This window comes from Mustela nigripes, chromosome 14 (assembly GCF_022355385.1).
Source record: "Mustela nigripes isolate SB6536 chromosome 14, MUSNIG.SB6536, whole genome shotgun sequence".
Taxonomy (NCBI): Eukaryota; Metazoa; Chordata; class Mammalia; order Carnivora; family Mustelidae; genus Mustela; species Mustela nigripes.
In genome coordinates this window covers 4176568-4195396 of record NC_081570.1, presented here as the reverse complement: position 1 = coordinate 4195396, position 18829 = coordinate 4176568, and the positions used below count along the sequence as shown (strand labels likewise).

General features: G+C 45.5%; 1 protein-coding gene and 1 pseudogene across 2 annotated transcripts in view; one reads left to right on the top strand and one right to left on the bottom strand.

Moving 5' to 3' along the window:
- The first annotated feature begins 760 nt into the window (after window positions 1-760).
- Window positions 761-18829, top strand: part of DNAJC11 (DnaJ heat shock protein family (Hsp40) member C11) — a 71641-nt gene continuing 53572 nt past the window's right edge. The window contains exon 1 of one of the 2 annotated variants that reach the window (XM_059374443.1): window positions 761-870. In XM_059374443.1, coding sequence (XP_059230426.1) covers window positions 799-870 — 72 coding nt within the window. In that variant the 5' untranslated portion in view covers window positions 761-798. Of the gene's footprint in view, window positions 871-1134; window positions 1482-18829 lie in introns of those variants that run through there. The other variant, XM_059374444.1, reaches the window with a different exon arrangement.
- On the bottom strand, window positions 15798-15867 carry LOC132002421 (U4 spliceosomal RNA; annotated as a pseudogene).

Genomic DNA, 18829 nt, shown 5'->3' with positions numbered 1-18829 from the left:
TGTAACCAGACATCTTTAATAATGCACCAAACAGCAGGCACCAGGTTGAAATCAATTAGACTCCACCGCTAAATCAGAAGGTAGAAATTTACAAGAGGAGGGCTCTGGGATAGGGACTGGAGGTATAGATGCCTGCCAGAGACAATTCTATTAGGAACCCAATGGTTATTGCCTGGTCAGTTAAGCAGCAGAAAAAATGGCCAGATGCTCCTAAATATAGGGCAATTAAAAAATTTTTAAATAAAAAAATTAAAAACCCAACATTGAGGAGGCTCGTCCTCTGGGCAGGGTTCTGGATGGCCAGGAAAAAGACGAAGAACAATGGAGGCAGGAATAAACCCCATTCTGGAGGTTTCCTGTGCAAAGAGAAGTCAGCCAGTGGGGCCTCGAGGAGCCTCCGGCCCCGGGTGGACTCCGCGGGGGGAGCCCGGGCGGGGCTGTTTGGGAGAGAATGATCCCGCACTGGGATCCGGCGTGGGGGACAAGGGAGGTGTCTCAGGGGGCAGAGGGGACCACCCCCAGCCTCCCTGCCGGGTCCTAGGTGAACCTCAGGGAGGCCGGCTGAAATTTAGGTCCGCGAGCAGCACGTGGCAGACCCCGGCCGCCGCGTCCCGCCCTCGACCGCGCGGGGGCGCAGGGCGCAGGCGCGCTGCTGCCGTGCGCGGGCGGCGGCACGCCCCTCCGGTCCGCCAGGGGCCGCTGTGGCGCAGCCGGGCGGGCCCGTGCCGTCGGGGTCGCGGCTCGCCGGTCCCTCTTGGGCACGGCCTTGCCGGTTTGGCGGGGTGAAAGGTTGCGAAGATGGCGACGGCCTTGAGCGAGGAGGAGCTGGACAATGAAGACTATTACTCGTTGCTGAACGTGCGCAGGGAGGTGAGGCTTTCGGTGCGACGCCCTCTGGGCGGAGGCCGTGCCCCGTGGTTCGGGAGGGCCGGGCTGGCGGCCACCGTTCCGTCCCCGCCACGGGCGGCCGGGACCCGGCGGGGAGGCCGCGTGACCCCGCCCGACATGCGCGACCGCCCGCCGACCGGGCGGTCCCTACCGCCTCGACCCCTGCACCGGGGGTGTCCCGGCCGGCCTCTGCCCTTGCTCCCGGCGGCCAAGGAGCCGCGTCCTGGCAAGGCCAGAGGCTCCAGTACCCACAGGAGGGAAGGGGTTCCCGAGGTAGAGGCTCCTGGAGTGGGGTTCCCGGTCCTCCCGGACCCCGTGCCGCGCCCAGCTCGCAAACTTGCCTCGGCCGAGGGGCTGTGTCATCACCCCTGGCCGGCAGAATGGGAAACTGAGTCTCCGGCACCAAGGTCAAGGCCACGAGGGAACCTTCCCGCGGCGTCCGTCGGGTTCCCGAGTATTCATGGGGACGTCCCGCTTTTGAAATGAATCCAGGCCCAGAGGCACGTGTCTTGTGCCCTCCTCTTCCCTGAGCGGCTGTCCAGAAATTCAGGAAAGAGCGTCCCGTACCTACAGCCTCTCTTCGGAGGCCGCAGGTGAGGAAGCCGCTGTAGAGACCAGGAAGCCGCGGTACCCCAAGGACGGCCTCAGCATGCGCGCCCCTCTCCACACTAGAGGGTTTGCACCCTGTCTCCTCACCCAGTGAAAGATAAAGTCTCACGCTGTGTCTGGCATGCAGTAGGGCCCAGTCCGTTTCGTTGGCTCGTCCCGCGGACATCAGCGTGAAGGGCAGGGAGGCTTCCAAGGTCAGGTCCTGAGGTGGATCGTTAATCTGCAAGCTGCTGGGTTGGGTCTTCTCAGCCCTGCTAGAGAACCTTTCATAACCATCTCTCAGTTTTCCCAGTGACCACAATTAGCCAAGTTGGACTATTTTAGGCAAAGCCGGCCAAGTGTGTGCTGTCCCTAAGTTTTGGTGTGCACGATGTCCGTGAGAACTAACATTTTTTGAGTGCTGCTTTGGGCAGGGCCACCAGGCTGAGCGAGCACTTCCTGTTACATTACCTCGTTTAATTCTCACCCCAGCCCCTAAGGTAAGCATTGTGATAATCCGTGATTTATACCTGAGAAGACCGAGGTGGAGAGAGGTGAAGTCGCTTGACCAGAGCAACACAAATAGAAAGTGCAGGAACCTGAATTCCGCCCTGAGAAGTCTGACTGGAGCCTCAGCTCCTGACTTCTACACTCAGTGTCATTGCCAGCCAGCCTACAGAGCTGCCAGTTCTGGTCTGTGTCCTGGGGCACCCGTATATAAATCCCTCAGTTGCCTTAGCCCCCTCGTATTAGGAAAACGTCCGGTGACATATCTGGGGCGACTGCCAATCGTGTGGGCAGCTGGAGGTTCTTGTAACTAATGAACAGTAAGGCTTTGGGTAAACCATTTCTTTGGCCTTCGGTTCCTTTCCCTTTGAATGAAGCTGTTTGACTAGTTACTAACTTTTCTCCAGTTCTTAGAAGCCAAGCAGTAAATGAAACTAGCTTTTCTGAAACCAGCCTTTCTTTTCTTTTTTTTTTTTTTTTTAAGATGTTATTTATTTATTTTACAGAGAGAAATCACAAGTAGATGGAGAGGCAGGCAGAGAGAGAGACAGAGGGAAGCAGGCTCCCTGCTGAGCAGAGAGCCCAACATGGGACTCGATCCCAGGACCCTGAGATCATGACCCGAGCCGAAGGCAGCGGCTTAACCCACTGAGCCACCCAGGCACCCCCAGCCTTTCTTTTTTAAAAAAGATTTTTTAAAGATTTATGGGGCACCTGAGTGGCTCAGTCGGTCAAGCGTCTGCCCTGATTCAGCTCAGTTCATGATCCCAGGGTCCTGCTCATGCTCTCTCCCTCTCTCTCTCTCTTAAGTGAATAAATAAGTAAATAAATGTCTTAAAGATTTTATTTATTTGAGAGAGAGTACAAATGGAGGGGGACGGGCAGAGGGAGGAGCAGATCCAGCCACCTGGGCTGGATCGTAGGGCCCTGGGATCACCACGTAGGCGCCCCGAAACCAGCCTTTCTTACCACTCATTTATAGTCTGAGTTATCAGTAATTGAGCGGCAGTTTGCCCATTTATCAGGCTTACTGAGTCTTAGGCAGATGCATATGGTCAAAAAGATCTAGAATAATAGGTTTGGCCAGAGTCCTCGGTAAACGGTAGTCAAAGGTGTACCTTGAAACTGCTGGAACCTTAAGACTTACTGTTATTGGACTGATGAGTGGGAGCCAAATAAATATTTCTTTTTAAAAAGATCACTTTTCCCAATGAGTTATGGCACTTCTCCTATTTATGGCTATGGGTGAAATCCCCATGAAACACGTTCTCTCGCTGAAGTCATTTTGCGTTCCCTTTGCCAACAAACTCTGTGTGAAATGTCAGGGTGTGCAGATTTTCTCTCTCAAGATTCTGCTGGAAGAGAAGTTCTCAAGGCGGTCTCTGGACTTGATATTGACTAGGATTTTGTGGGGTGGGGGGACCAGAAATCAACCTGAGGTTGAAATAGCATGATTTAGTTGGAGGGTGAGAGGAGGAGTAGAAGTAATGTTAACTCTTACACCTGTTGATAAATTTCCTGTCAGTTCTATTTCTTCTGTAGCTTGATGCCGTTTGTTTACCTGTGGGAGGCGGGATCCCCTTCCCGCCAGTATTTCAGAGTACCTTCAGCTCTTTGTTCAGGGAGTTCAGAGACTGGGGCACCTGGAGGGCTCAGTGGGTTGGGCCTCTGCTTCCGGTTCAGGTCATGATCTCAGGTCCTGGGATTGAGCCCCACATAGGGCTCTCTGCTCAGGGAGGAGCATACTTTCCCCCTCTCTCTCTGGCTGCCTCTCTGCCTACTTGAGACCTCTCTCTCAAATAAACAAATAAAATCTAAAAAGAAAAAAAAAGAAAGTTCAGATACTTTCCCCAAGAAATCTCAAATGAGGGAACCTGATGGAAAACCAGAAGTTCTATTAAAAAAATTTTTTTTAATTACAAGCCTACTTTACAGTTACCATTGGAGTAATACAGAAATGTCAAAAATCAGCTTGCAAATCTCTTTTCCAAGGTTTTAAACCTCAGAATATCCCCTCATACTGTATTTCAGCAAGTGAAGCAGGCAGTTAGGACTAGATGCCTCTCTCTAAATGAGACTTATGTGATCTTTAATGATTCCCTTTCTCCACTGTTCTGAATTTCCTGTTTACAGAGTAGAACTATTGTCGCACTGAGCGGAGGGAGTAACTTATCATTAACCGGGCACATTAAAACCAGATTGACATCTCTGGTTTAGTGTCGTCAAATGCGTTATCAGGGGCCTAAAATCTAACCAATCCGAGATTTCTGAGATGATTTTCCAAAATTTATTTGGATAAAGGATTCCTGACCAATCAATCCGTGTATTTTTCTTGGTCTTTATACATTTTATAGACATTTTAATTGACAGCTTCTAAACGGAATTTATTCCTAATCTACTCAAATTCCTACCTTATCAATGTTGTATTACCATTAAAAGAAACTTTTCGTTTTCTTGCAGGACACTGAACAGTGTTTATAACCCATTTTAAGATCTTTGGTCCCAATCAGGGACCAAAGGGGCCAGTCTCTTCAAGTTTTAAACACTTTTAAAAAGAACAGTGAAGGGCCCTGGGTGGCTCGGTTGGTTAAGTGACTGCATTCAGCTCAGGTCATAATCCTGGAGTCCCAGGATCGAGTCCCACATCAGGCTCCTTGCTCAGCAGGGAGTCTGTTTCTCTGTCTGACCCTCACTCCTCTCCGGCTCTCTCTAAATAAATAAATAAGATCTTTTAAAAAATAAAATAAAAACATGGTTAGGTAAAAGATAAGCTTAATTTGAAAAGGTTTTTTCTTGCAGTCCATATGGGGAGGTCAGTATTCTGGGTTTTTCATCCTTCCATACCGGCCTTGAAACGAGAATTCCAAAATTGTCACCCACCAGGAAAGTTTCCCCAGAGTCCCTGCATTTTCATTCCTTCCCTGGTTTAGGGTGTGTTGGTGCACAATTTTGCAGTTTTAGGTTGTCTGGATTTCTCTGGCTGGAGGTTACAGTTACAGGGTGTGACTAAACGTTCAAGTTCGGGCTGCAGATGGAATGGGCGAGAGCAGTGGAGGAAAGTCTGCTAGCCACTGTCTGGATAGACCGAGGGGGACATCAGGCAGCCCAGCAACCAGGATGGCTTGGAGGTCTGTAGAAGTTGGAGCGTGGGCGTGTCAGCCAAGCCAGGTGCACACCCGGGTTCCTAAAGTAGCCAGGTGCTGTGGGTCTATTCATCCGTTGCTGACCTATCCTTGTGATGGGCGGGGAACTCATTAGTCTTTAGAAAAGATACCGAGAAGGGTCTGAGAAGGTGATTGCTTCGGTGAGTTTCCCATCAACTACATTTTGCTCAGAGTTCGGTATTTCTAACAGTGACTCTGCTTAAAATGTGTGCATTCAGCAGGTAGTGCTAAGCCTTGGTTATCCAAAAACTGAACTTAGGCAGGTGATCCACTTCCTAAGGTGCCCCTAAGCAAGAGGCTGAGGAGCAAGGTCAGTAGGAGCAGGAGTCACAGGCCACGCTGCCCCCAGGCCACAGGTCATTGAACCTCTGCAGGTCTCCACTTCCGTGCTGCAGTCCTTCCGAGTTACTGAGAGAGTGAGAGGCCACACTGTGCAGCTTTGCCAGAATGTCCTGGGTCGCAGTCTTTACATTGTGGGTGGGGAGGCTCGGGTTCCTGCCTCTGGGCCAGTCGTCTACGCTTTCTGCCTTTCTGCTTCCCGTTTTCTTTGACATTGAAATGGAGGGAACGGACAGTAATGGATTAGGTGCTAACTTACTGGGAGCCAGAACGCTGTGTGTTGGAGTGTTGCCCTGTGACAGGGGTCTGTGCACACTGCCTTGTACAAGTAGATGTTCGTTTAGTGTTTATTGTTATTTCTTGAATTCTGACAAAGCATGAGGTTTTGCTTATTTTAAAAGACATACATGTACATCGAAAACTTCAGTTAAACCTGATCCTGGCTAAATTTGCTATCCGACTGTTAAATATTAATTTAAAAAAATAGCGCCAAAATCTATGCTAAGGATCAAGTTATGAATTCCTAAAAGTTTCTTTTCTCTTTCTGTTCAAAATACTGAGTTTCTTATCTTCAAAAGGCAGTTATCTCTTTGAACTCTGCTTCCTGCAAAGTCAGGAGTTTTCCACCTGGAGGGCTCCGGGGAGGAGCTCCCAGAAGGCCGAGCTGAGTTCTCAGGGTAGGGGACAAGGGATAGTCCCCAAAGACAGTGAGTGTCTGGGGTAAAGGCCGAGTGGGACCCGAAGACGGAACTCTTGTGAGCTGTCAGCTCCTCGAGGGCCTCCCTGATCAGAGCAGAGGGACAAGACAGCGCTGGGGTCAGTGGACCCCGGCAGGATCTGTAGAGGCTTCTGGTGGTCTTGCTTCTGGGTGGGGACAGAGTTCTTAGGATACCCAGTTAGTTCCAGATGTCATCCTGTAATACGATTAGCAAACACCATGGGGTTAAATTTTAGTTTTTTTTTTTATTAAATTTTTTGTAAAGATTTTATTTATTTATTTGGCAGAGATCACAAGTAGGCAGAGAGGCAGGCAGAGAGAGAGGAAGGGAAGCAGGCTCCCTGCTGAGCAGAGAGCCCCATGCGGAGCTCGATCCCAAGGACCCTGGGATCCTGACCTGAGCTGAAGGCAGAGGCTTTAACCTACAGATACCCCGAGGTTAAATTTTAAAATGTGTTTTCTTTAATGAACCATAAGCTAGTTATTACTTTTCTGCTTTGGGCATTTTAAATAATTGCTTCTTGAGATTTTAATGTTCTAGTTCTGGTTTGGGGTTTTTTTGTGTTTTTTTTGTTTTGTTTTGTTTTATTTTTTTGGTTTGTTAAAGAGAATTCAGTTGAAAGCTTTTTTATTTGCTGTGAGTTTAGAGGTAAACAATAGATAAGGAAAAGACGGGACACACAAGCAATGTGTTTTGCTTGGCTGTGGAATTCTAGTGTTTACTTTTATTAAACTTTCATTTTGATTTTATATCGTACCTTGTCCAAGAAAGGATTTAAGACAACTAACAGGGATGAATAAATAAAATAGCATAAAAGTTTAAAAGGGGGCACCAGGAGGGAGAAAGACCATTGGGAACACTGCTGCTTTATTACTACCGTTGTGGCCCACACTTTACAAAGCCCCTGTAGCCCCTGAAGGAGCTTGGAGCCTCCTCCGAGTTCATATCCCGGTAGCTGGGTGCTGTTTGGCTCTTGGACTGTTGGAATGACTTCTGCATGCTACGAGTGCACAGTGTCCCCTCCCTAGTTTGCAGGAGCCAGAACATTCTTCAGTGGTAAAATGCCAGCAGACATCAACTACAAGAAGTCTGCAGTGGTGGGCAGGGTATAACAGATGGACATGGACGAGAGAAAGTATAAGGTCAGGCTTTTTGGGGAAAAAAAGCCAAGCTCTTTCTGTGACCATCACTTCTGACCCAGAAAGGAACTGGAGCTCATTTTCCTAAGATGCTGGCCTTTTTATTTACTGTTGTGTCTCAAGGGCACCAAATACACATATGGACATGACGAGGAAGAGAAATGAAAACCAAATTGTACAATGATCAGACAGTCTCTCCTCAGCCCTTGGAATGACCTCTCATCAGAAATCAGACTTTCTGCTCTTCTGGCTCCTTTGTTCTCACATTTTCTGTCATCAGCAGAAGTGGACATGGCGGACAGGATTTCCCCCACCCCCTAAACACTGAAGGTGACCGGGGCCTGCCTTTTTCTTTGTTGGTGTGTAGGCTTCTGTCATTACTGATTGCCTTATTTTTTTTTTTTTTTTTTTTTTTTTTTTTTTTTTTGCCATCTTGGGGGTAAAGAGTTCTGTCAACTTTGTAAGTTTTTTCCTTCCCTTTAAGACAACGGACTTCGGTTACCTCTACTTGTAGAAACCTGGAATTGCTTGAGCAACCTCATATTTAGTTTTTCTGACTTACTCATGGTTTAATTGTTCTCTCTTAAGCCCACCTTCTCAAAGCAGAGTCTGAAATGTCTGAAGGGGGCAGCTGGGTGGCACAGTCCATTAAGCGCCTGCCTTCCGACCAAGTCATGATCTCAGGACCTTGGGATCGAGCCTCATGTTGGGCTCAGCGCTCGGCGGGGAGTCTGTTGTCCCTCCACCCTGCCGCCCCCCCCACCACCACTCGTGCTCTCTGTCTCTCACTCCCAAATAAATATTTATTTTTTAAATAATAAAATGGCGGTAGGAGGTTGACTTTTCAAAATCACATGACACAGAGTGTGTCCACTTGACCCCCGTACTCCAGAAAGCTGTGACGGTGCTCAGGGGTTTTCGAGAAGTACACCAAAACCACTGAGCCCATTACCTTCCATGGGAAGCACCTTCCTTGGGAAGCCCCCGTACACCCTCATGGGTGATTCTTTGGAAGGGCGGTGGAGCTTCAGAAGGGGTCGGCGTCCTAAGAGTGAAGCCCTTGCAGTCAGGTTTGAGTCGGACTTCCCTTAGCAGCCTGGTCTGGGGCAAGCCACTTACCCTCTCTGGGCCCGTCTCTTCATCCATAAAATCCAGACAATAATTTCACTGTCCTAGGGCTTTGGGGAAGATGAAGCAAGAGCGCACGTGAGTGCTCCGCATAGTAATGGGCACGGTTCTAGGTAAGGTAACGCGATACATTTTTGCTGGCGTCAGGAGCATGACATTCAGCCAGGACTGCTCCTAGTGCTGTGTCCGAGCTCTTCACAGTCTGCACGATCCGGCGGGTGCTGGATGCTTCCCGTGTACTTGCTCCTTCTCTGTGACCGGGCTTTGGTCTGGGCAGGGTCACACAGACTCTTAATCTCCAGCCAGCTTTTGGGTCAGGGGGCCAGAGGGAGTTCCTTCTCCCTCTCAGACCAGACTTTTATCTTTTTGATCCTCACTGCTTTGACCTGTAAAATGGAGGCTCCGGTGCCAATCTCCAGGTGTTCTGTGAGTGTTAAGCCTCAAATGGGAAAATACCAGCTGATGCATGTTTGCCTTCTGGAATGATCTCTGTATCTTTCCTTACCCTGTCAGGTGCGCCTTCTCGCTCCTCACAATTCCCCCAGGTTTGGGCCTCTTGAGTTTGGCTGTTTTTATAATCTCTTGCTCTCCTGCATTCCCCCCCCCCCCCCCCCCCCCCCGCCTCTGGGCCTTGTGCTTAGGTGTTCAAATTTACCTTTTCCCCAAAGCCTGATGCTTCCAGTTTCTCCCCAACCCACGCCTCTGAGCCAGAACCTCAGGTGTGCTCTTTGGTTTGTTTTCTCTATATTGTACTGAGCCTCTTTCGATTGTCCCACAGCCCCGCCCAGCTCTTAAAGGCTCCTCCTGACCCCAGCCAGCTCTGATCCTTGGTACATTGCTGTGACTTCTGGGCAGCCAGGGAGCCCTCCTGACCTCAACCCTACATTTCTGCCTTAGTTTTCTCTAGGTCTCTCTGGTTTTGATTTTGTCGGTTGTAGTCAAGCTGTACCAAATTAATATTAACAAACAGTACTGATAACAGTATTTCCCTACCCAGAAGCCATCTGTGGCTTCCCGCTGTTTATTGGGTAGGGGTCAAACTCCTGGACCCGTTTGAAAGCCCCTTATAAATCCGTTGTTTTATGTGTTTTCTGCGTTTCTCGTGGTGATGCTCTGCTTTCCTCCACTGCAGAGTAAGCATCCTGTGGTCAGGGACCATGGCTGTTTGATCCACTGCTGTATCTCTTAGGGCAGGGCCAGTGTTTACTGAATGAATGGGCAGGTGGACGGACGCCCAAGTTCAGTTCCAGCTGGCGTTTGCTCTAGTGTCGGCCTGTTCCTTACGATGTTCTTTTCCCCTGAAATGCCCCAGCCCGTCTTGGACACCAGAACGTATCAAAACCCGCCTTTCTCGTTCCCATTTAGATCCCGCCGCCGTCATGCGGTTTTCTTTCCATTCTGACGGCCCTGAACTTACTTCTCCACCATTCATATTAGCATTTTTGTGTTCTCACCGTTTAGTTAAATCCACGTGGGTTTTTTGTTTTTTGGTTTTTTTAGGGGAAACACATATGCACACCTACTTTGTAATCTTAATACTGCATTTCTGTTGTACCTCCTGCGGTACTCAGAACAGGTCAGGCGCTCGGTCAGTGCACTGACTGGAAGAGTTCAGTATTTGCTGGTGTCATACCCACCATGTCCGGATGCTCTTTGCTTTGAGGAATGCCTGTGTTGAAGATCACATTGCAGTTTTGGCAACAAAACTAGAGGAATTTAGAAATTCTAGAGGAATTTATTGGTAGGAGTTTATCAGTTGTCATTTGGCAGATCTGAATGGCCACTTGTCAGAATTGTTCGAAGCCAGATACAAGAGGAAGAGAGCAGATGCAAATGCTCACCTTTATGCCCGCCCCCAGAGTAAGCCGGCGTGCCTGGAGACTGGGGACTGTGCTGAAGAGAGCAGGGCTTGCCCTGCTGGGCTTGTCCCTTTTCGTCTGGCAGGCTTTTGATCCTCTTCTGTTCCTTTGTTGCGGTGGGAGAAGGTTACTTGTTTATTGCCTTTTGTACGAGCATCAGTAATATTAGTAAAAGTACATTTCAGATGGATTAGATTGGTCTTGGAGTTTTTTCTTTTGTCAGAGCTGAATGTTCAGGACAGACTACATAGGTTAGTCTCACTAGAAATCGTGTCCCACTGGTGACGCTCCTGACAACCACGGGTCAGGCAGGACGAGTCCACACGGTCCACACCGTGCTCGAGGTTGCCTGTGAGTCCACGTACAGTGTCGGAGTCCTGCTGTTTGCAGATCAACCCCAGCTTCTTTCCAGACCCTCCATCCGTGTTCAGCATGAACATGAAAATTGTAGAAGGCTGGGTTGAGCAGGGAAAATGGCATCAGAAGATGGCAGGGCTGTGTGTGAGAGTGGTTTTATTGTGTGATGCTTCAGGCTGTGTGGGGGGAACCTTTTCAAAATGAAGTGGGAAATTTTTCCAAGTCCAGTTAGTGCCTGATGAGTACATGCCTTGGTCTCCTCGGTGACACCAAGTAGTCTGTAACCCCTCCTCTCCATGAAACAGCTCTTACTCGGCACAAAGCACCCATGCTGTCTTGGTGTTAATTAGCTCTGAAATCTGCTTTTTCTTTTAAATTGTATGAGCACCAAGTATTGTAAAAAATTACAGGTTTTATTAGCTGATGCAGTTTATTTCAATCAGATTGTCACGGAACATATGGACAGTAATGAATCTTCAATGGTGGTAATTAGGCAAACTTCCCAAAATCCAATAGAACGTAGTTTTGGAGCTTTGCTGAAATACAGCGGTGTAGACACAGCTGGAAGTTGGAGCTGGAAAGTATGGGCTTCAGCAGCAACAGACCTAGTGACTTTCCTGTTCCTCAGATGGATGTAAGCATGAGGTGTAAGTTGCTGCTTGCCGGCTCTGTCGGGTCTTGCAAGAACATTGGTTCTTTGCCTGTCCGGCCCATGGTGCGACGGCACCTGCCAGCCCCCCAGCGTTGAGTGAGGCCCTGTGGCTAGTTCTAGGCAACGACATGAATGGATCTAATATGTATTCTGCTCAGACAGAAGCATTTAAAACAATACAAAGGAAAAATGGGTTATTTCTTAAAAAGTTGTCCAAAATGCAAATAAATACATGGAGAAATGTGCATCCTCAATAGTAAACAAATCACCTTTTTTTTTTTTTTTTACGATTTTATCCATTTATCTGACAGAGATCACAAGCAGGCAGAGCAGCAGGCAGAGGGAGAGGGAGAAGCAGGCTCCCCGCTGAGCAGAGAGCCTGACATGCTCAATCCCAGAACCCTGGGATCATGACCTGAGGCGAAGGTAAACACTTAACCTACTGACCCACCCAGGCACCCAACAGGCAGTTTTAAAATAGTGTGCCCGGTTTGTCTACCATGTTGACAAAGTTTGTTTTCTTTCTCATGGTAGCACTCAGTGCTGACGAGTTGAGTGTGCTGACCCGCCCAGCCAGGAGACAGGACAATCATTCCCTGGAGAAATTGAACCAGGAAGGCCGTAGACACAGGAGAGAGCGAGAGTGGCAGCCTTGCAAAAGCAGGGAACACACGAGCGATGACATCTTGCGCGGAGACTTACAGCTTTTCCTTGTTTTCTGTGTCCTTCCGTGAAGAAACTGACTTATCAAAGAGAAAATCCACCAAATGACACTTCCGGGTCCTCCCATAGGCATTTCATAAAGGAGCTCATCAGACGACAAGGCCTGTTCACATAGAGCTTCCAGATAGCTCCTTAGTGTCTTACTCTTGGGTATGAATTGGTACCAGAGAACGTAAATATTTGAAGGAATACCACAACGTGAGTTTCTAAGATCGTGCGACAGCAAAGAGAGATGAAGGAAGCAGACAGTGCAGGGAATTTGAAAGCTAGGTCGTCTTCCGAGAAATAAAATATTACATGAAAGAAATAAGAACAAAGTGATACCCTTTTTTTTTTGAAAGATTTTATTTATGTATGTGTGTATTTATTTAGACAGAGAGTGAGCACAAGTGAGGGGAGGGGCTCCCAGCTGAGGGCTCTGTCTCAGGAAGAGCTTTATCTCATGACCCTGAGATCATGACCTGAGCTGAGGACATCAGGGGTCTGCCGCTTAACCGACTGAGCCACCCAGGCACGCCTGTCTATGTCTCTTAAAATTATCACCTTGTTCTGGGTCGCCTCGGTGGCTCAGTGGGTTAGGCATCTGATTTGATTTGGGCTCAGGTCATGATCTCCGTCCTGGGATTGAGCCCTGTCTCACGCTCTGTGGCCAGCTGGGAGTCTGATTCACCATTCTCCCTCCCTCTGCCCCTCCTCCCGCTTGCTCACGCTTTTCTCTCTCGAAATAAATAAATCTTTTTAAAAAAGAAATATAAACAAAAGAAGGATATCTTAGAAATTAAAAATAAGATAGAAATAAAAATTCTGTAGAGGGGCTGGAAGATAATGATGAGGAAATCATCAAAGTAAAATTTTAAAATTAGAAGACCAACTCTTACATACTAAAGTAAAATGAAGAAGAAGATGTTATATTAAACAATATGGAAAGAATTCTCAGAACTAAAAGATATGAGACTGTAGACGGAAAGGGCCAATGAAGTGTAACAAGCATGGTTGGGTTGGAGAAAAGACCCATGCTGAGGAAATCATTGGTTGAAGAGAACATGCTAAAAGTTTCCAAACAAGTCACGAGGAATTGGAAATTGGAATGACATTAACCTTTCTCAGCTCAGTACTATAAGCTAAGAGACAGTGAAACAAACAATACAGTACAAATTCTGAGGAGAAAATATTTCCGAGCTAGGATTTTATCCTCAGCCAACTATTTATCAAGGGTAAAGGCAGAATACAAGAAAAGAACATTTTGAGGGGCCCCTGACTGGCTGAGTCAGTAGAGCATGTCTCTTTCAGGATCCTGAGTTTGAGCCTCACAATGGGTGTAAAGCTTACTTTAAAAAAGAGAAAATGGGGCGCCTGGGTTGCTCAGTAGGTTAAAGCCTCTGCCTTCAGCTCAAGTCACAATTCTGGGGTCCTGGGATCGAGCCCCACATCAGGCTCTCTGTTCAGCAAGGAGCCTGCTTCCCCCTCTCTCTCTGCCTGCCTCTCTGCCTACTTGTTATCTCTGTCAAATAAATAAAATCTTAAAAAAAAAAATTAATTAACGGGGCGCCTGGGTAGCTCAATGGGTTAAAAACTCTGCCTTCAGCTCAGGTCATGATCCCAGGGTCCTGGGAACGAGCCCCACATCAGGCTCTCTGCTCAGCAGGGAGCCTGCTTCCTCCTCTCTCTCTGCCTGCCTCTCTGTCTACTTGTGATCTCTCTCTGTCAAATAAATAAATAAATCTTTTAAAAAAAATTAAATTAAGGATATAAGTATAAGCATATGATTTTGAAATATAAATGAGGAAAATGCTGAGAGATTTTAAAGTACTTATCACCTGAGGAGTGGGGATGAATGCTGTTTTGGTTGTAAGTCTGATAGTTCCATTTATAAACTGTTTTATATATCCCTTTGATAAAATTAAATTTTTAAATTTAAAATAATTAAATCTTAGACAATAGAGAGCAGTTCAGCAGATTAAAACAGAAATCTTACACCCTTTAACCCAACAGTTCTAGAAACTTCTTTGCAAAAAGATAATCATGGATGCACATAAAGTTTTAGCTGTAGGAATGTCCACTCCAGCCTTTTGAAAACACATGAAAATTGTTCATAGGGAATCCTTATATAAACTGGTAATGCCATATTTGAAGTACTATGCAGCCATTTAAAATGATGTGGAAAATACTTGATGACCAATAAAAGCTGCAAAAACAAAACCTCACAAAGACTTTTAACTGAAACAAGGGGGGATTATAAAATTCTATTAAAAAAACAAATTTTTATTTTAAAACATGTTCTCTCTATTTTCTGTTTTATCTATGAAGAATATGTATACTTTTCTAATAAAACTAGCAGGTTTTTTTTCAAGATTTTATTTATTAGAGGGATGGAGAGCACAAGTAGATAGAGCAGCAGGCTGAGGGGGAGGGAGAAGCAGGCCCCCCGCTGAGCAAAGAGCCCAATGCAGGGCTCAGTCCCAGGACCCTGAGATCATGACCTGAGCCGACCTGAGCTTAACTGACTGATCCACCCAGGCGCCCCAAAGTAAAGGTTTTTTAAGGTAATTCAACTAGGAAAAACATAGCCATTGACTTTAACCTATTTTGACCGTTAGAATTGATGCCATTTTTATCTCTCTGCTAATGACAAAGCTTTTGTTCATATTTTTGCAAATGATGTTTATCTTGCCTCACATCCTCACCTACATTCAATATTCTCAGTCTGTCGTTGTAGGCATTCTCGTGGTCATGTGGTATCTACTTTTATTTTTAATTGGCACTTCCACAGTGACTAACAATACCGAAGGTCTTTTCATGTACTAACCAGTTTTTTGTTTTTTTTTTTAAAGATTTTATTTATTTATTTGTCAGGGATAGAGGGAGAGAGAGCAAGCGAGCACAGGCAGAGGCAGAGGGAGAAGCAGGCTCCCTGCCGAGCAAGGAGCCCGATGTGGGACTCGATCCCACGACTCTGGGATCATGACCTGAGCCGAAGGCAGCCGCTCAACCACCTGAGCCACCCAGGCGTCCCTAAATCTTTTACTTGCAATTTTATCGGATTGTCTTCTTCAGGAAGAGCTCTTCATATATTCTGGATACAAGTCTAATCCATACATATTTTACAAGTATTTTTCTTTTATTCTGTATAGGAGATATTTAACTCAAGGTTACAAAAATAATGTTTTTAGAAGTTTTATGGTTTTAGCTTTCACATTTAAGTCTTTAATTTTTTTCTATTTTGAGGGTTTTTTCCCCCAATTATTACTATTATTTTTTAAGATCTTATTTACTTATTTGACAGAGAGGGCACAAGCAGGGGGAGCAGCAGGCAGGAAGAGAAGGAGAAGCAGACTGCCAGCTGAACAAAGACCCAGACTTGGAGCTTGATCCCAAGACCCTGGGATCATGACCTGAGCCGAAGGCAGACACAGGCGCCCCTCAGTTGTTTAAAGTGTCAAATACATATAACATAAAATTTACCATCTTCCCCAGTTTTTACAGTTCTGTGGTGCTCAGCACATACCTGATGTTGCGCAACCTTCCCCACCATCTGTCTCCTGAACTCTTTTCATCTTGCAAAACTGAAATTCTACCCATTACACAATAACTGTCTACTCCCCCACCCGGGTCCCTGGCAAGCACGATTCTACTTTCTGTCTCTGATTTTTTACTACTAGATTCCTCATCATAGAATCTATGATTTATTTCACTCGGTATGTCATTTTTGGGGTTCATCCACGTTCTAGCACATGTCTTTTTAATTAGCAATAATCGCGCCTCGGATAAACCTCATTGGCTACGATACTGCCACTGCGCAAAGCTGGCACATGTCTTTTTAAGACTGATCATTCCGTTGCGTGTGTTTGTACCACATTCTGCTGATAAGCATTAGTCTGTGGATGGACGCTTGGGCTGCTTCCGTGTCTTAGCTGTTGTGAATAATACTGCTGTGACCGTGGGTTTACAGATACTTCTCTGAGACCCTGCTTCCAGTTCTTTTGGCTCTATGCCCACAAGTGGATTGCTGAGTCATATGGTAAATCTGTTTTTATTTTTTTGAGGAACTACCACACTCTTTTCCACGAAAGCCATACCATCTTACATTCCCACCAGTCGTGTACACGGGTTCCGGTTTCTTCACATCCTTGCCAACACTTGTTATTATATGTTTGTTCTGTAGTAGCGTCCTAATGGGTGGCTTTGATTGGCCTTTCCCTGATGATTAGTGATACCGAGCATCCTTTCCTGTGCTTATTGGACATTAGTATATCTTCTTTGGGGAAATGTCTGTTCAAGTCCTTTGTCAGGTTGGTTGTTTTTGTTGAGTTTTAAGGGTTCTTTATGTATTCCGGGTATTACTTCCTTATTAGGTAATATGATTTGCAAATATTTTCTCCCATTCTTTAGATTGTTTTTTCACTTTCTTAATATTATCCCTTGATTTACAAAAGTTCTTAGTTTTGCGGAGTTCAGTTTGTCTATTTTTTTCTTTTGTTGGCTGTGCCTTTGATGTTATAACCAAGAAATCATTGCCAAATCCAATGTAATGAAATTTCTGCCCTGTGTTTTCTCTGCTACGAGTCTTTTACACTTCTGGGTCTTATGTTTAGGTCTTTCATCCATTTTTAGTGAATAAACTAATAAGTGAATTGAGTGAAGTTACATGATATGAAGTCAACACAAAAGTCAGCTGCATTAACTTTTATATATGGTATGGAAGAAGGGTCCTACTCATTCTTTTACAAACAAATATCCAGTTTTCCCGGCACCATTTGTTGAAAAAACTGTCCTTTCCCTATTGAGTAGTCTTGGCACCATGTCAAAAATCATTCGACCATATATTTGAGTGTATATTTCTGGACCCTCTGTCCTATCCTTTTGGTCCATACATCTGTCTTTATTCCAGTACCACACCGTTTTGATTACTGTACTCTGTAGTAAGCTTTGACGTAAGGAAATACAAATCCCCCAACTTTGTTCTTTTTCAAGATTATTTGGCTCTTCAGGGCACCTGGATGGCTCAGTGGGTTAAGCCGCTGCCTTCGGCTCAGGTCATGATCTCAGAGTCCTGGGATCGAGCCCCACATTGGGCTTTCTGCTCAGTGGGGAGTCTGCTTCCCTCTCTCTCTCTCTCTCTCTCTCTGCCTACTTGTGATCTCTCTTTGTCGAATAAATAACATCTTTAAAAAAAAAAAAAAGATTATTTGGTTCTTTGGGTCCCTTGAGGTTCCATGCAAATTTTGGGGGGGGGTTTTCTATTTCTGCAAAAACTGGCATTGGGATTTTAATAGGGATTGTATTGAATCTTTTAGTTGCTTTGGGTAATATTGACATTTTAATAATACTGTCTTCCCATACATTGATGTGGAATGTCTTTCTTTGTTTCTTTCTTTTTTTTTTTAAGGTCTTCTTTAATCCTTTCAGTGGCATGTCATAGTTCTCATTATAAAAAATCTTCTACCTGGTGCCTGGGTGGCTCAATGGATTAAGGCCTCTGTCTCTGGCTCGGGGCATAATCCCAGGGTCTTGGGTCTGAACCCTGCATGGGGCTCAGAAGGGAGCCTACTTGCTCCTCTCTCTCTCTCTCTGCCTGCTTCTCTGCCTACCTGTGATCTCTGTCAAATAAATAATAAATAAAATCTTTAAAAAAAAAAAATCTACCTCCTTAGTTAACTACTAGGGTTTGCTTTTTTTTTATGCTTTTGTACGTGGAGCTGTTTTTCTTTCTTTCAAGGTAGTTCATTTTTACTGTATAGAAATACAGCTAATTTGTGTGTGTTGACTTTGTATCCTGCAACTTTGCTGAATTCATTTATTAGTTTGAAATTTTTTTTGTGTTGGTGGAATTGTTTGTTTCCTTCATATAAGATCATATAGTCTGGGAATAGAGATTATATTACTTTCCAATTTGGATGCCATTTATTTCTTTTTCTTATCTAGTTGCTCTGGCTAGGACCTCCAATACTATGTCTAATAGAAGTAAAAGCAGACATCCTTGTGTGGATCCTGATCTTAGAGGAAAATGTTTCAGTGTTTCACCATTTAATATGATGTTCACTGTAGATCTGTCTTCTGTTGTAAGAGGTCTTTATGGCTTTTATTATGCTCAGGTAGTGTCCTTCTGTTCCTAGTTTGTTGGATGTTTTTACCACGATAAAGTGTTGAATTTTGTCAGATACTTTTTCTGCATCAATTGAGATGATCGTATGGGGTTTTTTTCTTTTCATTCTCTTAGTGTAGTATATTATATTGATTTGTGCTGAACTATCCTTGCATTCCAGGAATAAATGCCACTCAGTCACGGTGTATAATAATCCTTTTAGTATGCTAAATTCTGTTTAGTAGTGTTCTGTTGAGAATTTTTGCATCAGCGTTCATAGCGTTTTCTTCTGCTATCTTTTTCTAGCTTTGGAATGAGTTTGGAAGTGTTCCTTCCTCCTCAGTGTTTTGGAAAATTTGGAGAAGGATTGAGATTAATTCTTTAAATTTCTGGTAGAACTCCCCAGTGAAGCTGTTAGGTCCAGGGCTTTTTCACTTTGTCAAGAAGTCTTTCTTCCTCCTCTCTCTCTGCCTGCCTCTCTGTCTACTTGTGATATCTGTCTGTTAAATAAATAAATAAAATCTTTAAAAAAAAAAAAAAAAAAACGGGGCACCTGGGTGGCTCAGTGGGTTAAAGCCTCTGCCTTCGGCTCAGGTCACGGTCCCAGGGTCCTGGGATCGAGCCCCGCATCGGGCTCTCTGCTCGGCAGGGAGCCTGCTTCCTCCTCTCTCTCTGCCTGCCTCT